At 39.4% G+C, this 15,279-nt stretch overlaps 1 protein-coding gene across 2 annotated transcripts in view; it reads left to right on the top strand.

The window, feature by feature from the left end:
• ZNF484 (zinc finger protein 484) overlaps positions 1-14,885 on the top strand; it is a 32,795-nt gene extending 17,910 nt beyond the window's left edge. For both annotated transcript variants that reach the window (XM_047100451.1, XM_047100447.1), the window contains 2 exons: positions 2,814-2,906; positions 9,958-14,885. In XM_047100451.1, coding sequence (XP_046956407.1) covers positions 2,814-2,906; positions 9,958-12,272 — 2,408 coding nt within the window. In that variant the 3' untranslated portion in view covers positions 12,273-14,885. The remainder of the gene's footprint in view (positions 1-2,813; positions 2,907-9,957) is intronic.
• Positions 14,886-15,279: the final 394 nt, after the last annotated feature.

Raw genomic sequence — 15,279 nt, 5'->3', positions numbered from 1 at the left:
TCAGTTATCAAAAATCTCCCAACAAAGAAGAGTCCAGGACCAGATGGCTTCCCAGGGGAATTCTACCAGACATTTAAAGCAGAGATAATACCTATCCTTCTCAAGCTGTTCCAAAAAATAGAAAGGGATGGAAAACTTCCAGAATCATCCTATGAAGCCAGCACTACTTTGATTCCCAAACCAGACAGAGACCCAGCAAAACAATATTCCTGATGATATGGCTACAAAAATCTCAACAAGATACTAGCAAATCGAATCAAACAGCATATAAAAAGGATTATTCACCATGATCAAGTGGGATTCATTCCTGGGCTGCAGGGCTGGTTCAATATTCGCAAATCAATCCATGTGATAGATCACATTAATAAAAGAAAAGATCTGCAAAGATCCTGCCAATCTATGCAGAAAAAGCATTTGACAAAATACAGCATCCTTTCTATCAAAAAGCCCTCAAGAAAGTCAGGATAGAAGGAACATACTTAAACATCATAAAAGCCATTTTTGAAAAGCCCACAGCTAATATCATCCTCAATGGGGAAAAACTGAGAGCTTTCCCCCCTGAGATCAGGAACACGACAGGGATGTCCACTCTCACCGCTGTTGTTTAACATAGTGTTGGAAGTTCTAGCATCATCAGCAATCAGACAACAAAATGAAATCAAAGGCATCAAAATTGGCAAAGATGAAGTCAGCTTTCACTTTTCATAGATGGCATGATATTATACATGGAAAACCCGATAGACTCCACCAAAAGTCTGCTAGAACTGATACATGAATTCAGCAAAGTCGCAGGATACAAAATTAATATACAGAAATCAGTTGCATTTTTATACACCAATAATGAAGCAACAGAAAGAGAAATAAACTGATCCCATTCACAATTGCACCAAGAAGCATAAAATACCTAGGAATAAACCTAACCAAAGATGTAAAAGATCTGTATGCTGAAAATTATAGAAAGCTTATGAAGGAAATTGAAGTAGATACAAAGAAATGGAAAAACATTCCATGCGCACAGACTAGAAGAATAAATGTTATTAAAATGTCAATACTGCCCAAAGCAATCTACACATTCGATGCAATCCCAATAAAAATTGCACCAGCATTCTTCTTGAAGCTAGAACAAGTAATCCTAAAATATGTATGGAACCACAAAAGACCCCAAACAGGCAAAGTAATTTTGAAGAAGAAGACCAAAGCGGGAGGCATCAGAATCCCAGATTTTAGCCTCTACTACAAAGCTGTAATCATGAAGACAGCATGGTATTGGCATAAAAACAGACACATAGACCAATGGAATAGAATAGAGACTTCAGAATTGGACCCACAAATGTATGGCCAACTAATCTTTAACAAAGCAGGAATGAATATCCAATGGAAAAAAGACAGTCTCATTAACAAATGGTGCTGGGAGAACTGGACAGCAACCTACAGAAGAATGAAACTAGACCACTTTCTTACACCATTCACAAAAATAAACTCAAAATGGATGAAGGACCTGAATGAGACAGGAAACCATCAAAACCCTAGAGGAGAAAGCAGGAAAAAATCTCTCTTACATCAGCCGCAGTAATTTCTTACTTGACACATCTCCAAAGGCAAGGGAATTAAAAGCAAAAATGAACTTTGGGTCCTCATAAACATAAAGAAACTTCTGCACTGCAAAGGAAACAATCAACAAAACTAAAAGGCAACTGACGGAATGGGAGAAGATATTTGCAAATGACATATCGGATAAAGGGCTAGTATCCAAAATCTATAAAGAACTCACCAAGCTCCACACCCGAAAAACAATCCAGTGAAGAAATGGGCAGAAGACGTGAATAGACCCTTTTCTAAAGAAGGCATCCAGATGGCCAACAGGTCATGGAAAGATGCTCAACGTCACTCCTCATCAGGGAAATACAAATCAAAACCACATTCAGATACCACCTCACGCCAATCAGAGTGGCTAAGATGAAAAAAAATCAGGAGACTATAGATGAGAGGATGTGGAGAAACGGGAACCCTCTTGCACTGTTGGTGGGAATGCAAACTGGTGCAGCCACTCTGGAAGACAGTGTGGAGGTTCCTCAAAAAATTAAAAATAGACCTACCCTATGACCCAGCAATAGCACTGCTAGGAATTTACCCAAGGGATACAGGAATGCTGATGCATAGGGGCACTTGTACCCCAATGTTTATAGCAGCACTTTCAACAATAGCCAAATTATGGAAAGAGCCTAAATGTCCATCAACTGATGAATGGATAAAGAAGATGTGGTTTATATATACAATGGAATACTACTTGGCAATGAGAAAGAATGAAATCTGGCCATTTGTAGCAACGTGGATGGAACTGGAGAGTGTTATGTTAAGTGAAATAAGTCAGGCAGAGAAAGATCACATATGTTTTCACTCATATGTGGATCCTGAGAAACTTAACAGAAGACCAGAGGGGAGGGAAGGGTGGGGGGAGTTACAGAGAGGGAAGGAGGCAAACCATAACAGACTCTTAAATACTGAGAACAAACTAAGGGTTGATGGGAGTTGAGGGGTGGGGGGAAAGTGGGTGATGGGCATTGAGGAGAGCACCTGTTGGGATGAGTACTGGGTGTTGTATGGAAACCAATTTGACAATAAATTTCATATAAAAAGTGGCTGCAGGTCATCTGAAGTGTGTAATAGCTTATCCTATTTGTTCTATGTTAGTAATTGTTCATTTGGTGTGTTATGAATATACCTCTATTCTGCATGAACTTTTCTGAAAAGTAAATGGAATGCTTCATTGAATGGCCTCTGAAAGCAAGTCTTTTGTCATTTTCTGTTGATAGGGTGTCAAGTTCCCAAATCAGAAGTCATTTTCAACTTGGAACAAGAAGAGCCATGTGTGCTGGATGGTGACATTTCAAGTCACAATTGTCTCAGTGAGTAGGGGACTGCGAGCATGGAGAGTGTGTTGTATGGGCAGCAGCTGGGCTTGTGGGGCACTGTCAGTAGGACATTTCTGTAACATTCTGCACTTTTGGAACTGCATGGTGGCGTGGGTGCAGTCCCTAGATATCTGAAGGCCATTCCTACCTTAAGGCCCCTTCCCGTATCAGTGTCCTTTTCTTTCCTTGACTTTCTAGGAGGGAATGTTCTATAATTGCTCTTAATTTGGATCTAGGATCCTGCTTTATGGTTTTTCTCCCTTTCTCTAGCATTTCTATTCTCTTTACCTCCATCACATCATGGTCTTAAATCCTTCTCTTACACATTTAGATACTCATTGATTTACCTTTTTAAAAAATTACTGTGGGTTACACTATTGCTGGTTTCTTTTCATTTTCTCTCTTTCCCCTTAATGCTTCTGAATTGTCACTTAGAGGTGCCCTCTTGTATCATGTCCCATGTCTCTCCTCCAGCTGTTGACCTAGAGAGTTCCATTACTACATTTGGGGGGCAGCGTTTTACTATTTATGACATTAGTTTATGTTTCCTGACATTTTCTTTTTACTTGGCTAGTGTAACACAACACTGACTTCACCTTTCTAACTAATTTACTTATTTTGACATTTTACAAAAAGTTTCTGTACTTTGTTTACAGGAAATTCAGTTAATTATATTCCTTGGTTTGTAGTTAATGTCATTATCAGTGTACCTAACATCCCCTCCCCCATTTTGTTTCTTTATTTCTCTCTTTTAATTCTCAGTCCCCATATTTGTTTTTATCCTTAGAGGTAACTGTTCTAATGTAATTGATATGTTGGCTCTCAAACCTTGAATTTGTGAGTGTTTGTAAAATTTAAATTGTTGGTATTTTTAATTTGTAGAAATGGTACTCTGGGTACTGTGCTATATGTCCTACTCAGTTTCTTTTTTTTCTCTTAGCACTAAATTGGCTCATGTTGCAATGTGTTTTTCTAGTTCATTGCTTCTTTTTTTTTAAATATTTTTTAATGTGTATTTATTTTTGAGAGAGAGAGAGAGAGACAGAGACAGAGTGCAAGCAGGGAAGGGGCAGAGAGAGAAGGAGACACAGAATCCGAAGCAGGCTCCAGGCTCTGAGCTGTCAGCACAGAGCCCGACACGGGGCTGGAACCCATGGACCATGAGATCATGACCTGAGCTGAAGTCGGATGCTGACCCGACTAAGCCACCCAGGTGCCCCATCTAGTTCATTGCTTCTAACTGATGCATAGCATCCCATAGTGTGGAGAGACATCACATTTTACTTGTCCAGCCTCCCAGCTACTACAATTAGTACGGGAATAAATTTCTTCATGAATTATTCTTTGGTAATGAGAATTTCTTGAGGAAGAGTAATGGGGTTTCTTTATCATTGGGTTATAATATTTTATTTGATGAAGTATGACCACATTATTCTAGATTGAATGTGCTTTTCTACAGTCCCATGAGTGTACAAGGAATCAGTTTCTTTCCATCCCTGCCCCAGTTTCTAAGAATTTCTAATAATTTGGCTAATCCAATAGATTATAATTTCTAGTTATTACTTTAATTTGTGTTTCTCTAATAAAATATTTTGAACATCTCATCATATATCTAATAGATTCTGACTTTATTTTTCCAATTTTATTGAGAAATCCATGACATATATCACTGTATAAACAACATGATGGTTTGATTTGCATATACTGTGAAATGAACCATAGGTTCAGATAAAATCCATCTGCTCATATAGATACAATAAAAAGAAAAGAAGGAAAAAAGGGAGAATTGTTTTTTCTTTGTGATGAGAACTCAGGATCACTCTCAACAACTTTCCTACATGCTGTATAGGAATGTTAGCTCTAGTCTCCATACTGTGCATCATGTCCTTGGTGCTTATAACTGGAGTTTTGTATCTTTTGACCACCTTCCTCCAGTCCCCTTCTCCTACCCTCTGCCTCTGGTAACCACAAGTCTGATTTCCTTTCTATGAATTTAGGTTTTTTTCGATTCCACGTGTAAGTGAGATTATCACTTATGTAGTGTTTATCTTTCTGTCACTTATCTTAGCGTAATGCTTTCAGATCCATCCACGTAGTTGCGAATGGTTGGATTTCCTCATTTTTTTTATGGCTGAATAATATTCTGTTGTATATGTACACTACACCTTTATCCATTCATTCATCAATGGACACTTAGGTTGTTTCCATGTCTTGACTATTGTAAATATTGCTGCAGGGAATGTGGGGTTGCAGATATGTTTTTGTATGAGTGTTTTTGTTTCCTTTGGATATATTCCCAGAAGTGTAATTGCTGGATCAGATGACAGTTCTATTTTTAATTTTTTGATGATCCTCTGTACTGTTTTCCACAGTGGCTGTACCAGTTTATACTCTCGCCAACAGTACACAAGGGTTCCCTCTTCTCCACATCTGTGCCAGCATTTGTAATCTCTTGTCTTTTTGATGATGGAAATTCCAACAGGCATGAAGTGATATTGCAGTGTGTGTGTGTGTGTGTGTGTGTGTGTGTGTGTTTAATGTTTTTATTTATTTTTGAGAGAGACAGAGCATGAGCAGGGGAGGGGCAGAGAGACAGAATCCGAGGCAGGCTGTAGGCTCTCAGCTGTCAGCACAGAGCCTGATGCAGGGCTCGAACTCATGGACTGTGAGATCATGACCTCAGCTGAAGTCGGATGCTCAACCGACTGAGCCACCCAGGTGCCCCTCGCATTGTGGTTTTAATTCACATTCCCCTGATGATGAGTGAGCATCTTTTCATGTACCAGTCAGCCTGTCATATATCTTTTTTTTTTTTTTGAGAGAGAGAGAGAGAGAGAGGGAGAGAGAAAGAGAGAAAACACAAGTGGGGGAGGGGCAGAAGAGGAGAGAGAGAATTTTTTAAATATTACATATAATATATTGTCAAATTGGTTTCCATACAACACCCAGTGCTCATCCCAACAGGTGCCCTCCTCAATGCCCATCACCCACTTTCCCCTTAAACTTAAAAAAAAAAAAGTCCCCTGTGAAGCCATCAGGCCCTGGACTTTTGTTTGTTGTGAGTTTTTTGATTACTGACTCAGTTTCTTTGTTGGCTGTAGGTCTGTGTAAGTTTTCTGTTTCTTCCTGTTTCAGTTATAGTGGTTTATGTTTCTAGGAATTTATCCTTTTCTTCCAGGTTGTCCGATTTGTTGGCATATAGTTTTTCATAATCTCTTGTAATTGTATTTCTTTGGTGTTAGTTGTTATTTCTCTTATTTGTGATTTTATTTATTTTAGTCCTCTCTCTTTTTTTTTTTTAATTTTTTTTTCTTCTTTTTCAACATTTTTATTTATTTTTGGGACAGAGAGAGACAGAGCATGAACGGGGGAGGGGCAGAGAGAGAGGGAGACACAGAATCGGAAACAGGCTCCAGGCTCCGAGCCATCCGCCCAGAGCCCGACGCGGGGCTCGAACTCACGGACCGCGAGATCGTGACCTGGCTGAAGTCGGACGCTTAACCGACTGCGCCACCCAGGCGCCCCTCTCTTTTCTTTTTGATAAGTCTGGCTTGGGGTTTATCAGTTTTATTAATTTTTTTTTACAGAACCAGCTCCTAGTTTTACTGATCCATTGTATCGTCTTTTTTGTTTGTTTGTTTGTTTCTATATAATTTCTGCTCTAATATTTATTATTTCCTTTCTTCTTCTGGCTTTAGACTTTGCTTGTTGTTCTTTTTCTAGCTCCATTAGGTGTAAAGTTAGGTTGTGTATTTGAGATTTTTCTTCTTGAGGTAGGTCTGTATTGGTATATACTTTTCCTTTAGGACCGCCTTTGCTGCATCACAAAGGTTTTGGACCATCGTGTTTCATTTTCATTTGTTTCCACGTATTTTAAAACGTGATTTATTCTGGAGAATGTTCCATATGTACTTGAGAAGAACTGTATGTATTCTGCTGCTTTAGGATGAAATGTTCTGAATATATCTGTTAAGTCCATCTGGTGCAGTGTGTCATTTAAAGCCATTGCTTACTTGTTGATTTTCTGCTTAGATATCTGTCCCTTTCTGTAGGTGGGGTGTTAGGGTCCCCTACTATATTACGGTATCATTATCAGTGAGTTCCTTTACTTTTGTTATTGTGTTATATATTTGGGTGCCTGCATGTTGGGGACATAAATATTTACAATTGTTAGATCTTGTTAGATAGGCCCCTTTATGATGATATAGTGCCCTTGGTTTGAAATCTAGTTTGTCTGATAACAATATTGCTACTGTGGCTTTCTTTTGAGGTCCATTTGCATGGGAAATGTTTCTCTATCCCTCATTTTCAATCTGCAGCTATCTTTACGTCTAAAACAAGTCTCCTGTAGGGTCTTATTTTTTTATCCATTCTGACATCCTGTATCTTCAGTGGAGCGTTTAATCCATTTACATTCAGAGTAATTATTGGTAGATATGCATTTAGTGCCATTTTATTACTTGTTTTGTTGTTTCTACAGATTTTTCTGTTCCTTTCTTGTCTTTATCACTTTTGGTCTTTGCTTTCCACTCACAGAGTACCCCTTAGGATCTCGTGCAAGGCTGGTTTAGTGGTCACGAACTCCTTTAAGTTCGTTGGCCTGGGAAACTCTATCTCTCCGTCTATTCTTTTTTTTTTTTTCTTAATTTTTTTAATGTTTATTTTTTTGAGAGAGAGAGAGAGAGAAAGTGAGAGGGAAATAACAAGAGAGAGAACAAGCAGGGGAGGGGCAAAGAGAGCTGGAGACACAGAATCTGAAGCAGGCTCCAGGCTCTGAGCTGTCAGCACAGAGCCTGATGCAGGGCTTGAACTCATGAGCTGTGAGATCATGACCTGAGCCATCCAGGCATCCCCTCTCCTTCTATTCTGAGTGACAGCCTTGCTAGATAGAATATTCTTGTCCTTTGCCCATTTTTTAATTAGGTTATTTGGTTTTTTGCTAGTGAGTCTTACAGGTTTTTTTTAATCTATTTTGGATTTTAACCTCTTATTGGATACATGGTTGCAAATATCTTCTCCCATTCTGTATGCTTTCCTTTCATTTTGTTGTTGGTTTCTTTTGCTGTGAGCACAGAATCTTTTAAGTTTGATACAATTCCACTTGTTGATTTTGGTTTTGTGGCTTGTGCTTTAGGTGTCACATCTGACTTCATTTTTGATGTCTGACTGCTGACATCTCCTAAGCCTCACCCCTCTCTCCTTGCCTTCTGCCCCACATCTGGGCAAATCTACAAGAAAGCACAGGTGCTCCCTCCCTCGGTGCTGGTGGGAAGCTGCACAGGAGTGGTCAGCCTGACTGCTTGTGCTAAGTAATGAACCTGTTCATACCTTGTTGGTGTGTGTATTACATCCTCAGTCTTGACATCTGAACCAAATTTGGGGTGGGGGTCCATCCTTTCTTTGCAGGCAGCTTAACAGTTGGTGCAGTGAGCAGGATGTCAAGATGATCACCAGTGCCACAGGGGTCTTTTTTTTTTTTTTTTTCTCTTTTGCTATCAGTTTCACCTGCCTGCTGGTGACTACATACTTAGAACTTTGCTGCTTTATGCTACATTTGCTGAGTCCTATGAGCCTCTGTCATATGTATAACCAACCCAAGTTGAAAGTTATAATTGCCATTTAGAGACAGTTGTGTGTCTCAGATTGAAATGAAGGGTCTCAATTCCAGCATAAATTGTGATCATCACTAGGCTCGGCTCAGGGAAACGAATCTTAATGCTGTCACTGTTGATTGTGTGTCTCAAGCAAGCATTGGCCCTTGTATAGAATACTCAGGGGAATGACTGATGGCTTTTGCATTTAAGGGTCCATCTGGTGGCCGCTTATATGAAGGAAGAGCAGGTCCAGTGCAGCATGCTAAGAGTAGATAGCTCACCTTTCAAAATTTCATCATGTTCTATTGTGGTTCTTTACTTTCCCTGTGATACATCTTCTCAAATAATTCTTTCTGCTCTTTTTACTAACCTTTCTCTTTTAGAAAATATCACTTAGATGCCCTCCTCCTCTTACTCAAAACCATGTCTATATTTCTTCAAGCCTTTAGTTTATTCTAACCTTACTTGGATGTGCTACCTCCATATTTTTTTACTAGTTCATCTTAGGTGCTACTAATAGATTTCATTGTTCAAAACACCACGTTTATCCTGTCATAGGTATATGGATCCCAACTGACGTTACTGCCTATTATCTAACACATGACAAATTCTTCTCTCAGTGGGTTTGTAAACCAAAGAAAGGAAGAGGACACGTTTTGATTGACAGCTTTCAGGCCCTGCTTCACAAAGCCACCCCTGTCTGCTGTTATATGCCTCCTGTTGAGTGCATGTATCTCTGCACCCCAAACCAGAACAAAGAATCGAATCATGGATATTTTTTGCCATTTGGCTAAGTCAGAATGACTGAAGCTGCAGTAGTTTCACTGTGCATAAATAAATTGCTGTTTAGGGCACAGTGATTAATAGGGAAAGAGAAAGTGGGAGATTAGTGGATGAAGGATAACTAGAATGATAGGATAAGAATAATGAGGATGATAAGAAGCTAGACCCATACGCTTCTTTTAAGCCACATAGTTTGTCACTTTGCCCCTCTGACACCTTACTGTGTATTTCTGCTAATGTACATGGAGCTGACATGGCTTCAGTTTGAGGCTCATCTTCTCCAATTCCTAAACATTTGATCTAGGCAAATTACCTGACTCTTCTGTGGCTCAGTTTCCTCGTCTGTAAAATAAAGACAAGGGTGACACCAAGCGCGAAAGGGTGTGATGATTACGTGAGGTAGTATAGAACTTAGGACGGTGCCTGGCACATCTAGCTGCCACTGCTTGTTTAGTAAATGTACTGTAAGGGTTCATTTTACTGCTGTCCCACATATAAATCTATTACAAATCCTGTATTCTTTATGTTTTATATATTTGCATACATATTTGTTAAATTTATATAAACTTCTCACAGTTCTCTGTATTCACCCTAAATCACCTGTATATATTATCCCTTCTATGTTCTTAACTCTTCTTTGTGTCTTTTATTTTTTCCTTCTTTTTTAGATGGGGATATTGGTTTTGAAACTTTACAGCAGGGAACGTCTGAAGAAGTTTCAATACGGTTTGAGAGAATTAATCTGTTTACAAGAGATGACCCATATTATTCCATTTTAGAAGAATTGTGGCAAGATGACAAACAGACGGAGAGATGTGAGGAATACCAGAACAAAAGTGTAAGTCATGTCGCCTTTGTTGACAAGGAAACAGTAGCTAATGAGAGAGACTGTGAATATAAGGACACTGGGAAAACTGATCATGTGAACACATACCTTGTTCCTGCAAGAAAAAGACTCCAGAACTATGACTCATTTGGAAGGAGTTTGAAGCCTATTGTAAGCTTATGTAATTATAGAAACAATGCAATAGAAAATCTTGATAAGATTATTGGATATGGTAATATTTTCACTCCTATGAATTCTCATACAGAAATGAATGGTTGTGAATATAATCAGTGTAAGAAACTTCTGAGTCATAAGCAAGCTCTCATTCAACATCACAAAATTCATACTGGGAAGAATCTCAATTTATTTTCTGATTCTGTAAAAATTTTCACCCAGGGGTCACACCTCTTTGCACATCAAAGTATCTATACTGAGGAGAAACAGCATGAATGCAGCAAATATGAGACAGTCTTCACTCAGAAGCCCCAGCTTGCTGTACCTCAGAAGGCTTCTACAGGAGAGAAACCCTATAGATGCACTGAATATGAGGAGGACTTTTGCCTCAAGTCAAGTCATGAGGAAACTCACACTGAGGAGAATCACTGTAAATGCAGTGAATATGGAAAAGCCTTTATCCAGAAGTCAGATCTGTTCAGATGCCAGGGAATTCATATTGGAGAAAAACCCTATGAATACAGTGAATGTGGGAAAAATGTTTCTCAGAATTCAAACCTCAATATACATAAAAAAAATTATACTGGAGAGAAACACTTTGAATGTACTGAATGTGGAAAAGCCTTCACAAGGAAATCAACACTAAGTATGCATCAGAAAATCCATACGGGAGAAAAGCCCTATGTATGTACTGAATGTGGGAAAGCCTTTATACGGAAGTCACATTTTATTACACATGAGAGAATTCATACTGGAGAGAAACCTTACGAATGCAGTGACTGTGGAAGATCCTTTATAAAGAAGTCACAACTCCATGTGCATCAGAGAATTCACACGGGAGAGAATCCCTTTATATGTACAGAATGTGGGAAAGTCTTCACTCACAAGACAAATCTCATTATACACCAGAAAATTCATACTGGAGAGAGACCTTATATATGTACTGAATGTGCGAAGGCCTTTACTGACAGGTCAAATCTCATCAAACACCAAAAAATTCATACTGGAGAGAAACCCTATAAATGCAGTGATTGTGGAAAATCATTCACTTGGAAGTCACGGCTCAGGATACATCAGAAATGCCACACTGGAGAGAGACATTATGAATGCACTGAGTGTGGGAAAGCCTTCATCCAGAAGTCAACACTAAGTATGCATCAGAGAATTCACAGAGGAGAAAAACCTTATGTTTGCACTGAATGTGGAAAGGCCTTCTTCCACAAGTCACATTTTATTACACATGAGAGAATTCACACTGGAGAAAAGCCTTATGAATGCAGTGACTGTGGGAAATCCTTTACTAAGAAGTCACAACTCCATGTGCATCAGCAAATTCACACAGGAGAGAAACCCTACAGATGTGCTGAGTGTGGAAAGGCCTTCACTGACAGATCGAATCTGTTTACGCACCAGAAAATTCATACTGGGGAGAAACCCTATAAATGTAGTGACTGTGGAAAAGCCTTCACTCGGAAGTCAGGCCTCCATATACATCAGCAATCTCATACTGGAGAGAGACACTATGAGTGCAGCGAATGTGGGAAAGCTTTTGCAAGAAAATCAACACTAATTATGCATCAGAGGATTCATACAGGAGAGAAACCCTATATTTGTACTGAATGTGGGAAGTCCTTCATCCAGAAATCACACTTAAATCGGCATCGGAGAATTCATACTGGAGAGAAACCCTATGGATGCAGTGACTGTGGGAAGGCCTTCATTAAGAAGTCACAACTCCATGAGCATCATCGAATTCACACAGGAGAGAAACCATTTACATGTGCTGAGTGTGGAAAAGCCTTCACTATCAGATCAAATCTTATTAAACACCAGAAAATTCATACTAAACAAAAGACCTATAAAGGCAGTGACTTTAAGAAAGCCTTAAACTGGAGGCCACAGCTCAGGATACATCAGAAATCTGACACTGGGGAAGTAGCATGTCCAGTGCCACAATCATGGTGTGGGGATACCAAGGAATGAGAGGCTACCATGTGACTAAGAAGCAGGAGGTAACCAAAGCCACCTTACCTCTGGTCAGAAGTAGGAATGTCTGGATTACAGAGCTGATGTCCAGCTACACGTTTGCGGGAGATACTTGGGAGGAAGAGCTTAAGCGATGTGTGATGGCCACACGTAGTTACTGGACAGGTACTGGAATTGTCAAGCCCCTGGAAATAATAGCAAATCTGCAAGGAGAGGACTTAGTCTTTCTTGTTTCATGTTGTGGAGAAGCAGCTTCATAAGTTCAGGGCTGTTGAGCTTCTCACGCCCTGGGTAGCCAAAATACTCGATATTGACTAAAGGAAGTTCTTAATGAGCAGAGAGCTAAAAAAATTTTTTCATCGTCCAAGGACGCCGAAATCAAGGCAAAAGTGTAGACAGTTCAGGTCTATAATGAAGAGAAGCCAGAGGTTTTTTGTGAAAATTGACATTAAAGACACAAAGAAAGGACTTTCCCCCCCCCCCCCTTTTGGAAGAAGCCACTCTTATTTATTATTTATAGTATCTACTAGTGTGTGGAAATTTGGATAAACACTTTTTTTATTTGACTTTGAGATTGGTAATCAGAACCACAGGCCTACTTGAATATTCATAGGCCTCTTTAGTTATTAACCAGTATGTTCCTGTATTTATTAATTCCCTGCCATGGCCTAGGTAACTCACACCCAAGAGGCATAAAGTTATCCCAGCTGTGTCCCCAGAGTGACCAATGAGGTAGACAGCAGCCCCACAGACTCCTTACTTGTCACCTCAGGGCTGGCCCTGAGGCCATGGGACTCAGGTCACAGATCCAGAGGTCAGCACTTTGGACTGTCAGCCTCATCCACAGAAGTCTATATTTTTTAAAATTTCTGTTTGGAAAAGAGACAAATTAAGAAAATGGGTTTCAAAACCTAGAATTCTTTCCTTCCATGGAAGTTTTGTTGGTACATTCTCTGCATGTCCATTACGTGCCAGGTGACTATGGGACACTACTGTTCACATTTGAGTTTGTTTTCTAAGAAGACAGGGTTGCACTTTCGGAAGAGTAATTCTCTGTCCCCTCCCAGTGTCTACAAACTAATCCGATTGTGTTTGCAGACCCTCTGTATTCTTACAGACTTTTTTAAATCTTTTTTTTTCTAACAGATTCTAAAAGCAGTGTTTCATCTTCCAGAATATTTGTGAATTTGTCTCTCCTGTAGATTAACCCATTTTTTTCTTATATTTTGAGTCTTTGTTTTTACATACATTCAGATTTAGAGTTGTTATACTCTTTCTGGTCAATTGAAACTTAATTATTATGAAATGTCTGTTTTTATTGCTACTGATGTTCTTTTTTGCCTTAAAATTTACTGCATCAGATGTTAATACTGTATGCATACTTCACTCATTGAAGGCTAAAATAAATGAGTCCCCTCTCCACTTTCCAGATGAGGTGAGGAGCTAGAACATTAGCTCCTTTATTTCCCTCTTGGTTTACATGGTATTAATGTCATGCATTTGGATTTTGTGTGTAGTTGATGTGGTCAGTCATTTGAGTCCATGTTCATTTATATTAATCCATATATGTTTTCCTTTTTTTTTTTTTTTTTTTTTGAAAATAAGCTTTCAATGTAAGTACCTTTGAAGATAATGTGCTTTTTTTCCCTTTTCTCTCCCTCCTTCAAAATTTGTCTTATCTTCGGCTGCCAGCAGTTCACAGTGGCATGCCTAGGTGTGATTTTCTGTGTGCTTGTTTGGGGTTTGCTGTGTTTTTTTTTTTTTTTACAAATCTGTAGCTTGGTAGTTTTTTTCTTTACCTTTTGGGAAATTTCTTGCTATTATATATACCAAGTATGCTTCTGCTTCATGCCTTCCTCTGCTTTGTCTAGAGATTGCCCCATTATTTAGACCCTCTGTAAACCTTTTTCCATTCGTTGTTTCAGATTTTGGTAATGCTTGTTTTCCCCTATACCTGGTAATTTTAAATCAGCTACCAGGCACTATATATTAGGCACTGCAGAGACACTGAGGTGGTCTGGATGGTATCATCTTCCAGAGAAAATTTGCCTTTGACTCTAACAGGTAGGACTAGGCAAGAGCATAAGCACCCCTGCCTGTCTTCGTCCAGTCTTGTACTGAGAGTGTGAGACTGGCCTCCAGTCCCAGGGAAGGCTTGTCTGGTGTTTTTCACCCTAGAGATGTAGGACTTGGAGAGATTTTCTAGGTGCCTCATTCTGTGAAGGAACTTAATTTTAGTATTTGTCCCATTAGGTCCATAAATTTGTTAAAAACTGTCTTAACCTCTCTTCTTTGGTATTTGCTTTAAAAATTAGCAAACACCTCTTTTTAATAGTCCCAGACTCCAGAGGTTATGTCTTATCTCTAATCCTATTCCTGTATTTTCTCACTTCCTGGTAGCTCTCCAGTGCCATCACAAAATTAAGTATATTTAATATTTTCTTCCACCATTTTTAGTTCTCAAAGGAAGTACTTGTCTGTACTACCTGCTCTGTCTAATCATTAGCAGAAGTTTTCAATGCCCTGAGATAGCTGTTCCTTTCTTTTAAAGTTTTTTTTTCTTATTCTTTTTTTTTTTTTAATTTTTTTTAACGTTTTATTTATTTTTGAGACAGGGAGGGTCAGAGAGAGGGAGACACAGAATCTGAAACAGGCTCCAGGCTCCGAGCTGTCAGCACAGAGCCCGACGTGGGGCTCGAACTCACGGACCGCGAGATCATGACCTGAGCCGAAGTCGGCCACCCAACCGACTGAGCCACCCAGGCCCCCCTAAAGTTTTTTTTTTTTTTAATGTTTATTTATTTTTGAGAGAGACAGAGTGGAGGCGGGGCAGGGATAGAGAGAGGGAGACAGAATCTGAAGCAGGCTCCAGGCTCCCAGCTGTCAGCACAGAGCCTGAGTGGGGTCAGACTCACAAATGGTGAGATCATGACCTGAGCCGAAGTTGGATGCTTAACAGACTGAGCCACCCAGGCACCCCAATAACTGTTCCTTTCTAAGGAGT

The sequence above is a fragment of the Lynx rufus genome, unplaced genomic scaffold (genome assembly GCF_022079265.1).
Source record: "Lynx rufus isolate CCGP_SWC_20201006 ecotype Redwood Valley unplaced genomic scaffold, mLynRuf1.p SCAF_10, whole genome shotgun sequence".
NCBI lineage: Eukaryota > Metazoa > Chordata > Mammalia > Carnivora > Felidae > Lynx > Lynx rufus.
This window is presented reverse-complemented; position numbering and strand designations above follow the sequence as displayed.